At 36.8% G+C, this 14,329-nt stretch overlaps 1 protein-coding gene across 9 annotated transcripts in view; it reads right to left on the reverse strand.

Annotated features, from left to right (window-relative positions):
* The window catches only part of PICALM (phosphatidylinositol binding clathrin assembly protein), a 69,384-nt gene that overhangs the window by 17,225 nt on the left and 37,830 nt on the right, over nucleotides 1-14,329 (reverse strand). For 3 of the 9 annotated variants that reach the window (XM_049822858.1, XM_049822857.1, XM_049822859.1), the window contains exons 9-15: nucleotides 13,592-13,677; nucleotides 12,239-12,362; nucleotides 11,770-11,906; nucleotides 9,293-9,393; nucleotides 4,181-4,330; nucleotides 2,589-2,693; nucleotides 2,161-2,241 (exon numbers count right to left, since the gene is read on the reverse strand). In XM_049822858.1, the coding sequence (XP_049678815.1) occupies nucleotides 2,161-2,241; nucleotides 2,589-2,693; nucleotides 4,181-4,330; nucleotides 9,293-9,393; nucleotides 11,770-11,906; nucleotides 12,239-12,362; nucleotides 13,592-13,677 (784 nt within the window). Of the gene's footprint in view, nucleotides 1-2,160; nucleotides 2,242-2,588; nucleotides 2,694-4,180; nucleotides 4,331-7,203; nucleotides 7,332-9,292; nucleotides 9,394-11,769; nucleotides 11,907-12,238; nucleotides 12,363-13,591; nucleotides 13,678-14,329 lie in introns of all 9 variants that reach the window. The other 6 variants (XM_049822862.1, XM_049822861.1, XM_049822863.1 and 3 more) reach the window with 4 other exon arrangements.

Here is a 14,329-nt window from a genome sequence, read left to right on the forward strand (position 1 = left end):
TAGATACAAGTGGAGTAAGATCCAAACCATCTCAAGGTGTCTGATTAGTAATGCCTTTGATTAGACACTCTCAATACCAGTAATTTCTATACCACTTTATTATTTCTGGACACACATTTTGCAGGTGACCATGTTTTGCTGGTAAGTTTCCAGTAATTATGGCAAGATACAGGGAGTTAAAGCCAAGTTTCAACTCCTATTCCTGTCTGAACTTACTCCATTTGCCCCCTATGTATCTGTAAAGCAGTGTTCTCCAAATACACAAGTTTTTTCAATACTGTGATAATTTATTGCAGTACAAAGCATTGCGTATAATGTTCAGCAGTATTAAGTTGATAGTTCAGTAATATGGAAATGAATACTAATTTGTTTCCAAAATTGTGGGTTTTAATGTTATATATGATCACACACACAAGCGTGCATGTATATCATCTTGATATTCAGGCAATTACTTAAGTAATTATTACTTTATATGAGAAGCACCATAAAAATGCAATGCCATCTTGAAAACTAGCTCTTCGGAATTCTAACAGAAATGTTGATGATATGGAGAAATAAAAGAAAAGGATCACAAATAGTTCAGTGGTAAAACTTCGCAGTGAGCAGAAATAACTGACCAAGAATACTTCTTGGACTTCCTTTAGCTTGCTATGACAGCACCTCATGTCAATCTTACTGTTTTCCTGAAATAAGTCACATTTCACTTAAATTAACAACTACAGGATGCTATCCTTGAACATAAACTTCACAGAAATTTGGATTACTTGTTCTTCCTATTTGTCTTAAAGTTGTGTTACACAACTCATAACTCAAATGCATCCATCTCTAAGGATTCAAACAATGTACTTTTCATTAAAAACAAATCAAAGAAAACAGCATACAGCAAAACATGGGAAGCAGTAATGTGGGAAAAGATAGGGAGTAAACAAACAACAAACCAAAATGAGTATCTTTATGACAAGTATACCGTCAAGTTGTAACAAGCCATTTCAGAGACTCTGAACTGCAGATAGGAATTCCTTTGATGGGATGTCCTGCAACTCTTAAAACCGTGCCTGTACCAATAGAAAACTTACAATAGCTCATAGTTTTCTTTAGAAAATGGCCTTAACTGAAACAAGCCGAGTTTCCTGCTCTCACATTTTAGGAAGTTTCAAGCTATATGAAGCTAATGAGATGAGACTAGCTAGAAGACACAACAATACATAGGACTTCTTTGAATCAGCCTCTGAAAAAGATCAAATCCTACTCCTGGTATCAGCCACCAGCCCAAGGCATTTTGTCTAACATGGATGTTTTGAAAGGTGCAAAGGTCAGTATTTTTAATGGAGTTCCTTTGAGGGAATAAACCAACAAGACTTGACAGAAACTAATCATCCTGCTTTTTGGATATAGAACAAAGGGAACAGAGTCTTCCATAGTATTTAACCTTTCTTTAAATGACTCTAGCTAATTTCTATTCAAAGACACTAAACCAAAACGTGACTTTGTGGTGCTTTTAAGAATTAACTCTTCGACAAACCACTTATCGAAGGTATTCCTAAACCTTGCATAGCAACGGTGTCTAACACTCCCTTTCCAATCTGGTTTAGATGGATTATCATGTCACAACCCACAGCCCGTCTAGCAACTGTCAGGATGGTATTCCAGAACCAGCATCAGTCCTGGGTTACTATACAGACATTACCCAGCTGCACAAATGATTAGACAGTCATTTAATGCAGTGGATACCTCTTTCTCACGTTCTCTTGCAAAGCTTTGTACTAGTTTAGTGCACTGTTTAAGAGTAATATATCAACAAAAATGCCATAAGCAGCAAGAACATCCCAATCCCGTTATCTTAAAAGGTATCAGGGAGGGCAAGATGAGAAGACACTTGTAACATGCAAGTCTTTTGTGTGGTATGTAGCAACATATAAACTACAAGAGATCCTGAAATGGGGAGATACTCATTTCACGTTTAGGATAAATAAGCCTTAGTTTAGCACAAACTGGAAAAAATACATACCATTTGTGACAACACACCTAGCACAAGCACATGAATAAAAGTTGGAGCCACTCTAATAATGCACTTCTGTAGCCAATAGCATACCTACTAGTCTAGGCACACAACACATTCATATTTCTGTGTTTGTGACAAGGCTGTATCCCATTACCTACCTCCAAATAGACCAGCTACAGAAGAAGGCTCATTGCGGAAATGAGAAGCATTAGGGTAAGCTTGAGGACCACAAAAAGAATCTGATAAGGCATATCACACAAGAGAGAAAGCCAGGAAGGGAGAAGAGGAAGAGTTACAGAAAGAGAACCAAGATATACTGTTTATCTGCTATTCAAAAATTTAATTTCAGGTCAGTCTATAAATTCACATATACTCTAATAACATAGAACCAATGGAATGGAATCAATACACATCAGACATACACTAAGAAACAAGTTCACATTATCTATAACACAAAAGGGGAAAGCACGGTTTCAAAGTTACAGCTATATTAGGATATATACTTTTCTTCTTTTTTCAAGCAAATGCCATGTTTTACACCCTTGGAAGAAATGAGTGTAAGAGCATCAAGGCATTTTTCTTATACCTGAAGTATAAGGATACACCCCAATAGTGGATTCATATTTGGTTGCCACAAAGGGATATTTGGTTGCCACAAAGGGATTTAGTTCAGTAAACGGATTGTAATGATCTAAAGAACCAGAAAGAGTTATTTTAAAATCCACATTCACATTATTGTAGCACCTAGTTTGTGCTACAGCTAAAACTGCATTTATATTTCACATATCAATCTGTCAGGAGGTCACACTTTGGTTCTAGATATATCTTTAGAGAATGAGACATTGGAAGGGAATGCAATTTATCAATGCCATCCATCTAGAGCGACTTCAGGGCTCTCGAGTGATGAATACTACACAAACCAGCACCTGCCACAAAACCCCACCAGGCTCCTTGTTCACAGCCCTGCACTGCCACAACTTTTTGTATGAGTGCAGAACAAATTATACAGAGCAAACAGATCTGATTGAATAATAACCCTACTAAAAAAAAAAAGCTATATTTCAAATGATCATTCTACATTCACGTGAACCATACAAATTTTATTGGAGACGAGGGAAAGACCGATCAAAAGCACAGGCCAGATTATTACGCAGTAGTACCAGCTTATTGTATTCGTATACTACTGCCTCAGCCAACTAATCCTCCCTGGGAACCAGTTCACAGCAAGAGTTCTTGTGCTTGAAGATCTTGCTTTCTCTTTCCACTAACCAAAGACAAGCTAGGAAACTAGTTAGCTAAGGTGACAAAGCATAGGTGGTATGAGTATCTCTAAAGAGACACCTTTGGTTTATCTCTGTTAACAAGCATCAGAGATATCAAAGTTCCCCCTGTTATGAGAGTCTGGATTCTTCCGTGATTAACTCTAGTGGGGTTCAACCTGCAAAAAGAAAGCCCTGTTGGTGCAGCACGATTGTCTTTAAACCTGGCTTTGCTTATGAACAGAACTGGCATGTAATGAATTGATCTTTACTCTATGAAAGCTAACTTAATTCTTCATATTGAAAAGTAATCGAATTACTATGTAGCTGTACCAACAGAAATGTTAGGATTTCTAATATGACAGCCATACTAAATCACCTCCAAAGTAAGATTTCAACAGGTTTAAAAAGATGAGTCATTAGTTTATTGCCTCGTAGGTAAACAGTTTGAGTAGATCATGCACCAGAATGTGCATGGCTTTAACCAGTTTTGTTAATGCCAACATGACTGGGGGAAAAACACCCACTACCAAAAAAATTAGATTAAGTTCCTATGTTTAAAAAGAATGTTCCAGCCTGAGGAACAGAGTAGCAACATTTTCTCTTCATTCTCAGGCATATGTAGTATTTTACCTTAAAAATCCTAAGCATAAAAGACTTTGTATAAAACCACACTCAAACAACTGCTTTAACTATAACTAAGTTCCTTTACATCAGGTAGAATTGCATCTAGGTAGCCAAGCAAGGATTTTAACATCATTTTCATGGCACAATTACCAAATCAAGTTCTAACATAGCACAAATTCAGCCCCAAATGACCATCTTTTAGTTTCTGAAAGGCCCCACAAATATACTTTAGAAACTGAAATAATGTTAAAGTTTTTAGGAAATAGGAAATTAGTTTAAAATGGTACTTTACCAACAAACATTTCATGTGTGGGTGTCCTACTGGTGAAAGTAGATACATCAGAAGACACAGACAGATGAGCAGCATCGTTAGTTTTTGTAAGGAAAGGGTTTAGGTTTGGAATGGCATCATCAACACTATCAACAGTAGCAGAAAAAGGATCTGTTCAATTCCAGAGAGCAAGAGAAAGAAGAAAAGGGAGATGAATTTAGTTACATGCTGCTTCCTAGGTACAGGAGAGTAAGAGTTAAGAAGAGTCCAGGAAGTATTAGTTTTCTCCTGACATCTCTAAACTTGGGATGACCTAGCTAACTGTTTAGTTTTCAAATTGTCCAGAATTATCTGCTGTCTACTCAAGAAAAATACTACAGATACTAGCTATGCATTTACTTTTCTTTTTTTTTTTTTTTAATATTAATACCATCTTGGTCTTATAAAGTGTGCTTCTTCCACAGTATGTTTTATATTGAAAATTAGTATGTTATTCCTTTTAAAGACAATCACTTTTTGCTTCTCAGTCATGTCCTGACACTTGCAACAAATTCTCTGGAGTGGAGACTGCCTCTTAGCAGAACAGAACCCCAGGTGCTAAATGAGGATTTAATGTAACACCATCCTGAGGATAGCTTTAAAAACCCAGACAAACAAAAACAATGGAGCTGTACTTTTCCTTCTTCAAACTGTGTTTATGGATTTTTTTTGTTACTGGGTATCATGAAATTTGAGAGCTATGAATAGTCCAACGTAGTATACAGGACAAAAGCACTTTCCTTACTATGTGGGGCATCAGGAGCAACAAGCTTGTTGCAGATATCCCATCAGCTGCAAGCAAGCAAAAACCTGCTCTGCTTTGAGGGACAACAGCCAGTGAGCAGCCGCGAGGAAAAATGTTCATTATTAAAAAAACTGTTGGACCGTACTGGGGAATGAAGGAAACATGGATCTACGGAAGTCACCTCCTGAGGCATATAGGAGAGTTTCGAGGTTTCCTGAGGATGGATACAATTGCCAAGCTAAAATACTCCTGTACTCCAAGATCCAACAGATAAACAGGATAGGAAAGGCAGGTACAATACTTGCTGAGAGAAGGACCTGTGGGTTAGCTGTCTGGCTTCAAAGCACACAAATCCTTGATGGAAAACTCAAGAACTCACTAGTGAGATCAGCAAGAGTTGCACCTAGCCCTATTTATTTTATCACAGTGCCTAGAACTGCAACTTACTGTTCTAGGCAAAACCACTACAGAGAAATGTCTGAATAGTAATTATAGGAGAGGTTTCTTGAGTACTTCAGTTTCTGGCTGCCTTTTTTTTTTTTTTTTTTTTTTTTTATTTAAAAAAAACCTGGTTAGATTACAGATTTATCCACAACTCTTGTAAATAGTACCATGATGTGTGCAGCAGCTTCAAAATGTAAGCTATTTTCTCTTCCTGAATCTGACCTCCTGATTCTTAGCTATAAATGCCACACAGCTTGATAACATGTGGATTTCAGTCACATGCAAGTCCTAAAGAAAATGAAATTTTAAAGCCATAACCACATTATTCTTTGCGGGCTTAATACACGCTTTGATTTCCTGCAAGCTCAAGATACCTTATTCGGTAAGACCCGACTTCTCTCCCAAGTTGACCGGCTACGTTGCAAGAATGAGTGAAGTACTTGAAAAAGCCTTTTTTCTAAATAATTGAGTCAGCAAAAAGACAGTGTCAAACACTGAATGAAGGATAAGCAGAGCTAGCTAATAAAATATTTGCCATATGTAACAGCAATACAAAACTTTGTATTATATATGGTTTTGATAGTAATACTAACACCTAATGTACTTGTGGACATGCCAATCAATCAGTCACCTGAAAGCAAGTCCTTGCTTTCAGGTACTGCTTAAAACTGTTGCCTGCTTTGAATGATATTCTAGAAGCTGTAGAACACATCTGACAATATAACAGGTCAGATTATCATTTAATCAGCCCCTGCTTGCTTTTTCTGTTGCTGCTTCACATTCTTCTGATTCTATTGGTTCTCCTTGTATTCGGAAAAAACCCAAACATGGAGGTCAAACTCATTATTTCCACACTGATACATCTGTATTGCTTCTGAAGTTTAGGTACAAATAGATAGCTGGCAAATATACCAGACACAGCTGGAATGATCTCTGAACAATCCCAATAAACAGCTCAGATAAAACAATATGAGAGAAGCTGAAAAAAAGGACAAAACGTTTTTAATCGTATTTGTTTGAAACTACTGTCCACTGGAATTATTTTACACATGCACTCAGTAGGAAAATTACTACATACTATTTTCTGTTCCCGAATCCCAAGGTTGTATATGGAGTTTAACGTGTTTGGACTAGTAAAACAATGCAATACAACTTCAGATTATCAAGACTTTCTCAGAAATGTAATCTGTTCTCACACTCCTCGCTCGTCTGCCTCATTCTAATTCTAGCCAGCATGTTCAATTTTGTCCGAGTTTCAAAACTTGCCAATGCAGGTGACAAAGGTAACTGAAAATTAATTGCATTTGTGTATATCTTCGCACATTCAGATTTTAAAAATTGCTGTCTCACCTGATAGCAACACCTCAATGCTTCTAAAGCCCAAAACAGCTTTTAAAGCTGAACACACATGGCATCTCTTTGTGTCAATGGAATCACTCTGCACCTTCAGGCTATCATTAGGCATTAATGGTTCAGGTGCATTTAAAAGAGTAATCTGAATTTTGCAAACTTTTATTTTACCTGAGAGAATAATGACAAAGGTTTTTCAGTAGCATCTCTTACAGCTTGAAAACATGCAATTACAGAACCCATTCTCCGGGAGACTTTAACCTCGTTAGGTTTAACATCTTTGGAAGTAGTAGCCCAAATACAATACCTTTGTAATAATTAATCTTTTTATTACACACCTAAGAGCTGCTGCATAAAATTTTTAACTGTAACAGATTTTAGTCCATTGCAACTTGTAGCTGGATCGATATTCTTCTCAAAGTCACCACATACACCAAATACAAACATCATCATGTCAGAAAATTACCTAAGGGAGGGATGCCGTGCAGTGGTTAGAGCACAGGACTGGAAATAGTTCAGGTTCCATTCTTGGCTCTTGCCACTGGCTTGCCGTATGACTTCAGACAAGTCAGTTAATTGCTCAGATTTCCCCATCTGTAAAATGTGGAAAGCACTTCTTATCTACCTCACCTATGTGAAGTGAGTGTTCATGTCTGTAAAGCTGAAGAGATTTTTTTTTTTTTTTTTGATGAAAGGTAACAAAAAAAATGGTGATCCTAGAATTTTAGCCTAAAATTTTAGCAGACAACCCAAAAATCTTTGCAGTTAATTAAAACTTAAAAGTATTTAGAAATGTGTCAATAGTAAGCGGATATATCAGTGACTATTACTGAAGACTCTTACCAGGACTAACACAACATTGAACAAACACAGACTTTCAGGCTCAATTTTCAGGTTAATAAAGAAATACTAGACTGTGATGTGACCTTTGAGAGGAAGATAATTCCCCTTTTATCTCTCACCCATGAAACAAATAGGACAAGCTGAAACAGAACATATTTTCCAGAAAGCAAACAAGATGAGCCAAAACATTTTTTTCCATTTCTAAACTCTAAGCCTATTAAACATTGAAATTCATATGCATAACTCAAAACACTCCTCACTGCATCTTTCTCAACAGATGCTCTGCTCAGCAAAACTGAAGGACTAGTAAACTACTTTTATTTATTTTTGAAGCTACCACACATATTAGTATTGCTTCCATCACTCAAAATTGTGTGTTATTTCCCTACAGAAAAAATGTGAGAAGTCACACAAAACGCGAAGTACACAGCAAAAAGTACATAGGAAAGTAGAACACGTACACCGCTTATTATGAAGGTATATTAGATAACTGGAAAGGTGTTCAGGAAAAGCTATAGCTTGTAAAAAGAAAGTGAAGTAAAATTTCAGAAGAGGGTTATTCTGATGCCTACAAAATTTTCTGAAGCAGCAATTCCCAATTTTTCACATTCTAAAAGAAAGCATTTTTGCAAGCATCTGATTTATAAAAAACAAAAAAATAATCTGGAAATAGCCACATAGTTCAGGAGTTTACTATTTTATTAAATATTTAGAAAAGTATATCTTTAAAAAGCCTTGTTATATACGTAGAAAAGTAAAAAGAAACATCTTTATAAGAGATTTGTATTCCTCCACCAATATAACTAAGGGGGTAGCAGACAATGTGTTACCTATATCGGAAGTATCCTGGAACACTGCAAAGCAGCAAAGAGAAAAATGGCTTTGAGTAAATGACTAAATGCTCTAACACTCAAACTAATCTTGAAGTAACATTCATGACTTTCTAAAACGCTCTTGATTGCCTCCTTGGTTTAAGGACTTGCCTATATAAATAAGATAATTTAACATCTCATTCACTCCATCCTAGCAAGCAGGCAGAATGATAACATGGGTGTTCTGAATGAAATTTAAGGATGGAAGAGTTCCTTACAAATTTTGTCTCTTTAAGTGAAGAGATCCAATCACAGCTTTTTGGTAATTTGCCTTTGTAGTTAAATGAAATACAGCAGAGAATTTGTCAAGCGGTGCCTCATTTTGCTTTCAGTAACTAACTCTGGCTTTTCTTGCCTTCTATGCATAGTTGTCACAACTGCCTCCTTTCAGGCCTCATCTAAGTTCTGCTGTATTATCATCTGCAAATTTAACAGTAGACAAGATTTAAAATGTGTATTAAAAACATTCCATATTCAAGTTCCTAGTCTGCAACATGGACTGTGGCAGACATCTTCACAGAACTGACTTCTCACAGCTGCGTTTCTGTAGCTTGCTAGGCGACTCTTGAAGACAGCAGGTAAGGGGCTGACAGAGCCAGTCAACAATTAAAGTACCCTTGCTACGAAGAACTCTTGTATCAAAATTCTTTGTAATCACCACATGCTGCTACGTTATTTCAATCCATACCCAGGTTTGACTTTTTCTGCTCCCTTCATCCACTTGTAGCTTGTCTTTGCAAGATCTCTGTCTTTGAAGAAGAAACAGCCACAGACTAGGGGAAACGTTTACAGGAACATGGCCATAGCAATTAGAACCTCGATCCCATTCAGAATTCTTACCTCCCCAGGTACTTCCTACTTGTGGAGCAGCAGATATAGGATGTACAGACGGATGAAAAGTTGGCTGCAAATCAAGCAGATCATTTGGCAGCTTTGAAGTGCTACAAAGATAAATTAATACAACTGTTTGAACTACATCAGGGTTTTCAGTACAAGGCAAATGCTAGCGACTGTCAACGGTAAGGAAAACTTTGTTACAGAATGGTTGTTACAAAACGGATAATTTAAGCCAAAATCAGAAAGTCTAGTGAACTTCACATTTTCAGTTCTGTAGAAGTGTTAATTTAGCAAGCTAAGTTCTATGTTATGCCAAGTGACTTTTGTCAAAGCTAAGACAGAAAGACAACCAGACTTCTCGTCTTCCTCACAGTCCAACACCAGGGCTAGAGCATGTTATGTTCTGCAGCCTTCAGCAGCATTTGAAATAACCTCACGAAAGCCCTAGATTATGACAAAAGCAGATTGACAGAATGAACTCTAATGGGCTGCAGCACCAAAACATTACATCTAAATTGCACAACTCTTATCTTTCCACTATCAACCACTGCTGAGAAACTGGCTTACATCTATGGGCTATTACAGAACTTTGGGGAAAGCAAAGTATAAGCTGCCTTGAAACACCTGATCACACATCAATCATGTGAATGAAAACTCATTTAAATGCACATTTTAGACTATTCAAAACCAAACTGACACCCAAGAACATCACATGGAAATGAAGAGTGAAGTCTTAAATACAACTGCTGCAATAATTTCAAGAGTCAAACAGGAACAGTAAAATTAATCCTCTTGCAGAGAGTTAGTTTTATACTTTAAATTAGTCGGGGGGTGGGGGGGGGTGGGGAATGTAAGGAACACGGGTGTTCACCCAGAACTTTTTACAACACAAAATGAACCAAAATTCGCACATATGGCTGCTACGGATGGAAGCCAAGTCACGGTGGCATCCAAGCATCTTTTGAAATTAGACTGGCACAAGAGTTTAAAGGCTAGTAGCGGCATCCTAGATCTCTGTATATTCTCTTGCTGATCCAATCACTTGTATCATTCAGTTCTTACTATTTCATTCAACAGTGACTGAAATCACATTTTGCCACTACTGCTCCTATTAAAAAGCTGCACGGTCTGGCACAGCCCTGTAATATGAGCAGCAGAACCAAGATAATTTTCAAGATAAAGCTTGTTCAACTTAATTATTGGGATTAATCAGACACATTGCATGTAATAGCAAGCAACTGAACTTATGACCCAACATATCCCCTTCATGGCAGCTCCTGCTGTAAAATCTGTTCTTTGCTCATAGCAGTTGTACTGCCAGCAACTGAATTTAAACGTGAAGACAAACCAGCATTTGGCTTTTTAGAAGAAAACGCTCTTGTCTCCACTATGTAGCATTTCTGGCTGTCTGAAAAAGCTTTATCAGATGTTTCTATGTTTCAGACCTCTTAAGAAGCAAGATCAGATATTCAAGTTACTAGTTCAAAGCATACAGCCATTTCAAATATTTTGGCCTCTAAAAAGCAATTTAAAAGAAAATCTTTTGTCAAGGAAGTCTTTCAGTTACTAACACTGACAGATTTTCTAGCTCCTTACATGCGATTCAGCTATTTTCCACCATATTTGGTGTCAAATAATTTCCTAGAATACCTTTCTAATGGGGAAAGAAGGCTGTCAAAGTGATGACTACTTTAAAAGAACAGTAGATTCTTACGTGAGCTCTAACAGAACAACTAAGTAATCCTTTATGTTTAGGATCACACTCAAAGCAAAAATATGCCTTCAGAGAACTATTTCCTTCTGTAATGATAAAAGCATGTACCTTCTGCTACTTCTTGATTTGACTGCTATTTACAGAATGAAGATCACACACTTACTCATACCAACAGTTCCTGCTACTCAAAGATCAGGATTAGCGTGCAGTGAGTACTCTTGCGCTATCTGTACAAGTCCTTGCAGACAGAGATGCTCCAGATACAACTCAAGGCTGCAAAACCTGCCTCTCTTCTTTCAAACCCTGTTTCAGGCTTTCCTTCTTCTGAAAATCTAGCAAGAACATTTGTTACCACTCTACTTTTAAAGATCTAGAAATGCAACATTAAATTCAATATTATCTTTATGACCTCCCAAACTAAATTTTTATTTGACTTTTCCCAACTTGTAAGGTTCTTCGGGGACAAAGCATGTCTGTTTTACAGTTCCAACTGTCTGGCTCACCAGCTAAGAACAGCTACAAGGGCTGTCAGCAGTTGGTTCGTATCAGAAAATATTCTGCAAACGGACGATGAAAACAAACATTTTATGTTATTTATGGCAATAGGTTATTTTCCCATTAACTTTACCCAAAATATAATTTCTTATTACATCACTAATGTAGTCTACACCCAACCAACCTTCTGCTATGTACACTCTGCAGTAGAAATTTAGAGGAAACCCTACCTGCAGTGCATCTCACAATGAAGCAATACCATTAAGCATACCTGTTTGAAGAGCTAGGGGTAGAAAAAATATCAATGGCTGGTGTAGTCATTATGCTTCCTGCTGCTGTTGACACAGGAGAAGCTGCAGTTGTTAAAGAGGTATGAGGTTTCTTTGCAAGTTCTTTTAGACGTTGCTCCTGTTGGGAAAGTGAGGTGGCATAAGAAATCCTGAAACAACATATATGACTTTGGAGGTAAGTAAAGCAGAACTAAAGAATTCTTTTTATTTAGTCCACACACTAGTGTCAGCTACTTACAAGAGTAAGTGGTGCCACAAATCCTTCAGAAATTATTTTAACAAGTTGTACAGTGTATATATATTTATATAAGATTCTATGTCCAGTGCTTTGCCAACCGTACATGTTCAGTATTAATAGCTCTTTCTTCCCTTTGCTTCTTTAAGAATCCTAATAAGCTATCAACAAGAACATAGAAAAAGTATTTGCTATTAAAAATTCTGTATGCTTACCTTTAAAGCTTTTAAGCGAGCCTGTTCTTCCTCTAATGCAGCTTGTTTTTCCCTTTCATCAACTTTTGTGAGGGACAGGCCAGTGCTTGCAAGGGAAGAGACTGCATTGGAAAGGGTGGTAGCCCTAAAGTAATTGGACAGGAGAAAGCTGGCTCTTAATAGGTGACGTGGTATGATCATCTAAAGAACACTTTGCTTGTATCCACCCAGCCTCCTTCTGAACTCTTTATAACATCGGTTATATCTTACACTGTACAATAGGAAGTGATAAGTTTAAATAAGATGCACCATATGAACTGCAAAATGAAGATGCCTAGAAATCGTGCTATCTGCTCTTACACACTGGATTTTGGATTTTCCCCCTTAAATGTTTCCCCTCCAAACTGCATCACAGAATTCATGTTTGAAGCCTTTGCTCTTCTTCTGTTTGCCTAAGATGGCATTATTTGTAGATACACGGGAATATCTGACAATCTGGGCTCCAGTTCAAATTGTTGCTAATTTAACAGGTTTAGTTAAGAAAATATCAATGCAACTAGTACATCCCAGAGGAAAAGTTTGCAATTTATCATCATGTTTAAGTGTGCAAAAACATTTAAAATAAATACTTAATTTTTAAAACAAACTAATCGTACAAAAGAAAGAAAATATTCTAAAAAGCAGCTAACAAAATAGTGCTAAGCCCTAATATTGTCACTACGATAAAAAAAGAACATATAAAATGTTACTGCCTTATTTTTTGAACATGCAATAAAGAAATACTATTTAATTTTGCAAGCCCTCCCCCCAGAGGACTTGAGCCTAGAGGACTTCTCTAGATTGCACTTTGTGTTTTAGAAAGCACTCAAAATCAGTGAATGCCTTTTACCATATACATTATGGCTTTAATCCCCAACTTTAAAAAGTCATTCTTAATGTAAGGACTTCTGGAAGCATTTCCTTGTTTTTGACAAAAAAGGGATTAAAGTTGAGATTTAAGAGTCTAAGGACATTAAATAAATGTTGCATACCTTACAGAAGTCTAATTATTAACATAAAATGAATATTTGCAGGCAGTAAATGAAAAAAATTAGCTTCTTTTCAGAAGTTCAAGATTAGATGTTAAAAGTATAACTACTGCATGAGGGATTCTACAGCAAGTGCTTGCAGCTCCTTGCTCCTTAAAGTCTAGTTCTGTTGACCTGGATAAACTGTCTTAAGTACTCAGCAAAAGGTATGATAACTTGCTATTCTATCATTGCTAATACAGTGTCTTCAACATAGCCTACACAAACCTTAGTTTATAACAAAATTGAAAATAATGTACTTCACATTCAATTTAACAATTGCTTAAAAGGACAAGGGCATAAGCACCTGCTTGCAGCTGTGGAATCTTTGATTTTCTTCCCTTCTAGAGAAGCTAAATGTTGCTCCAAAGCATCAAGAAGGCTACTCGGTGCCTGCAAAAAAAAACAAAACAAAAAAAACCAAACCAAACCATTCAGGAACAGATTTGAAGAATCTAAGGTGAAGCAAATCAGTAGTTAGAAGACTTTCAGAGAATGCAACTGTTGGGCAACTAGTACAATGGCTCAGAATACTTATACCACATCTTGGCATCTTGTACATATTTAATTACTTAAAATATCAGGTGATGTACTCTCCTCCACTACATCACTTTGTCATAATGACTCACCAGTAAGTACTGAAATACATCAAGGAAGCTAGCAAGGCAGACAATTGGAAGCAGTCAGTATTTCAAGAGACACTGAGAAGGAAATTGTACCTAAAGTCATTTCTATGTGCACGCTCTGCAAGCCTTCACAATTATTTAAATGGGCATACGGCCAAAAGCAAGCTTGCTAAGAACCACAGCTTCATAATGTCATGTAAAAGTTTCATTATGTGAACTCACAGATATAAATTGCATCTTCAAGCATGATAGAAATAAGGTCATCTTAAAACTCAATTAGAGTATGACAGAAATGTTCTCTAATATTTTAGAGTAGGATCACTGCATATAAAAGCCAGGCTCTGACAGAGGTTGGACTTAATCACAAACTTGGAAATAACTTGGTGACAATGTACGCAAGAAAGCATAAGTGAATGCCA

This window comes from Accipiter gentilis, chromosome 19 (assembly GCF_929443795.1).
Source record: "Accipiter gentilis chromosome 19, bAccGen1.1, whole genome shotgun sequence".
Classification (NCBI taxonomy): domain Eukaryota; kingdom Metazoa; phylum Chordata; class Aves; order Accipitriformes; family Accipitridae; genus Astur; species Astur gentilis.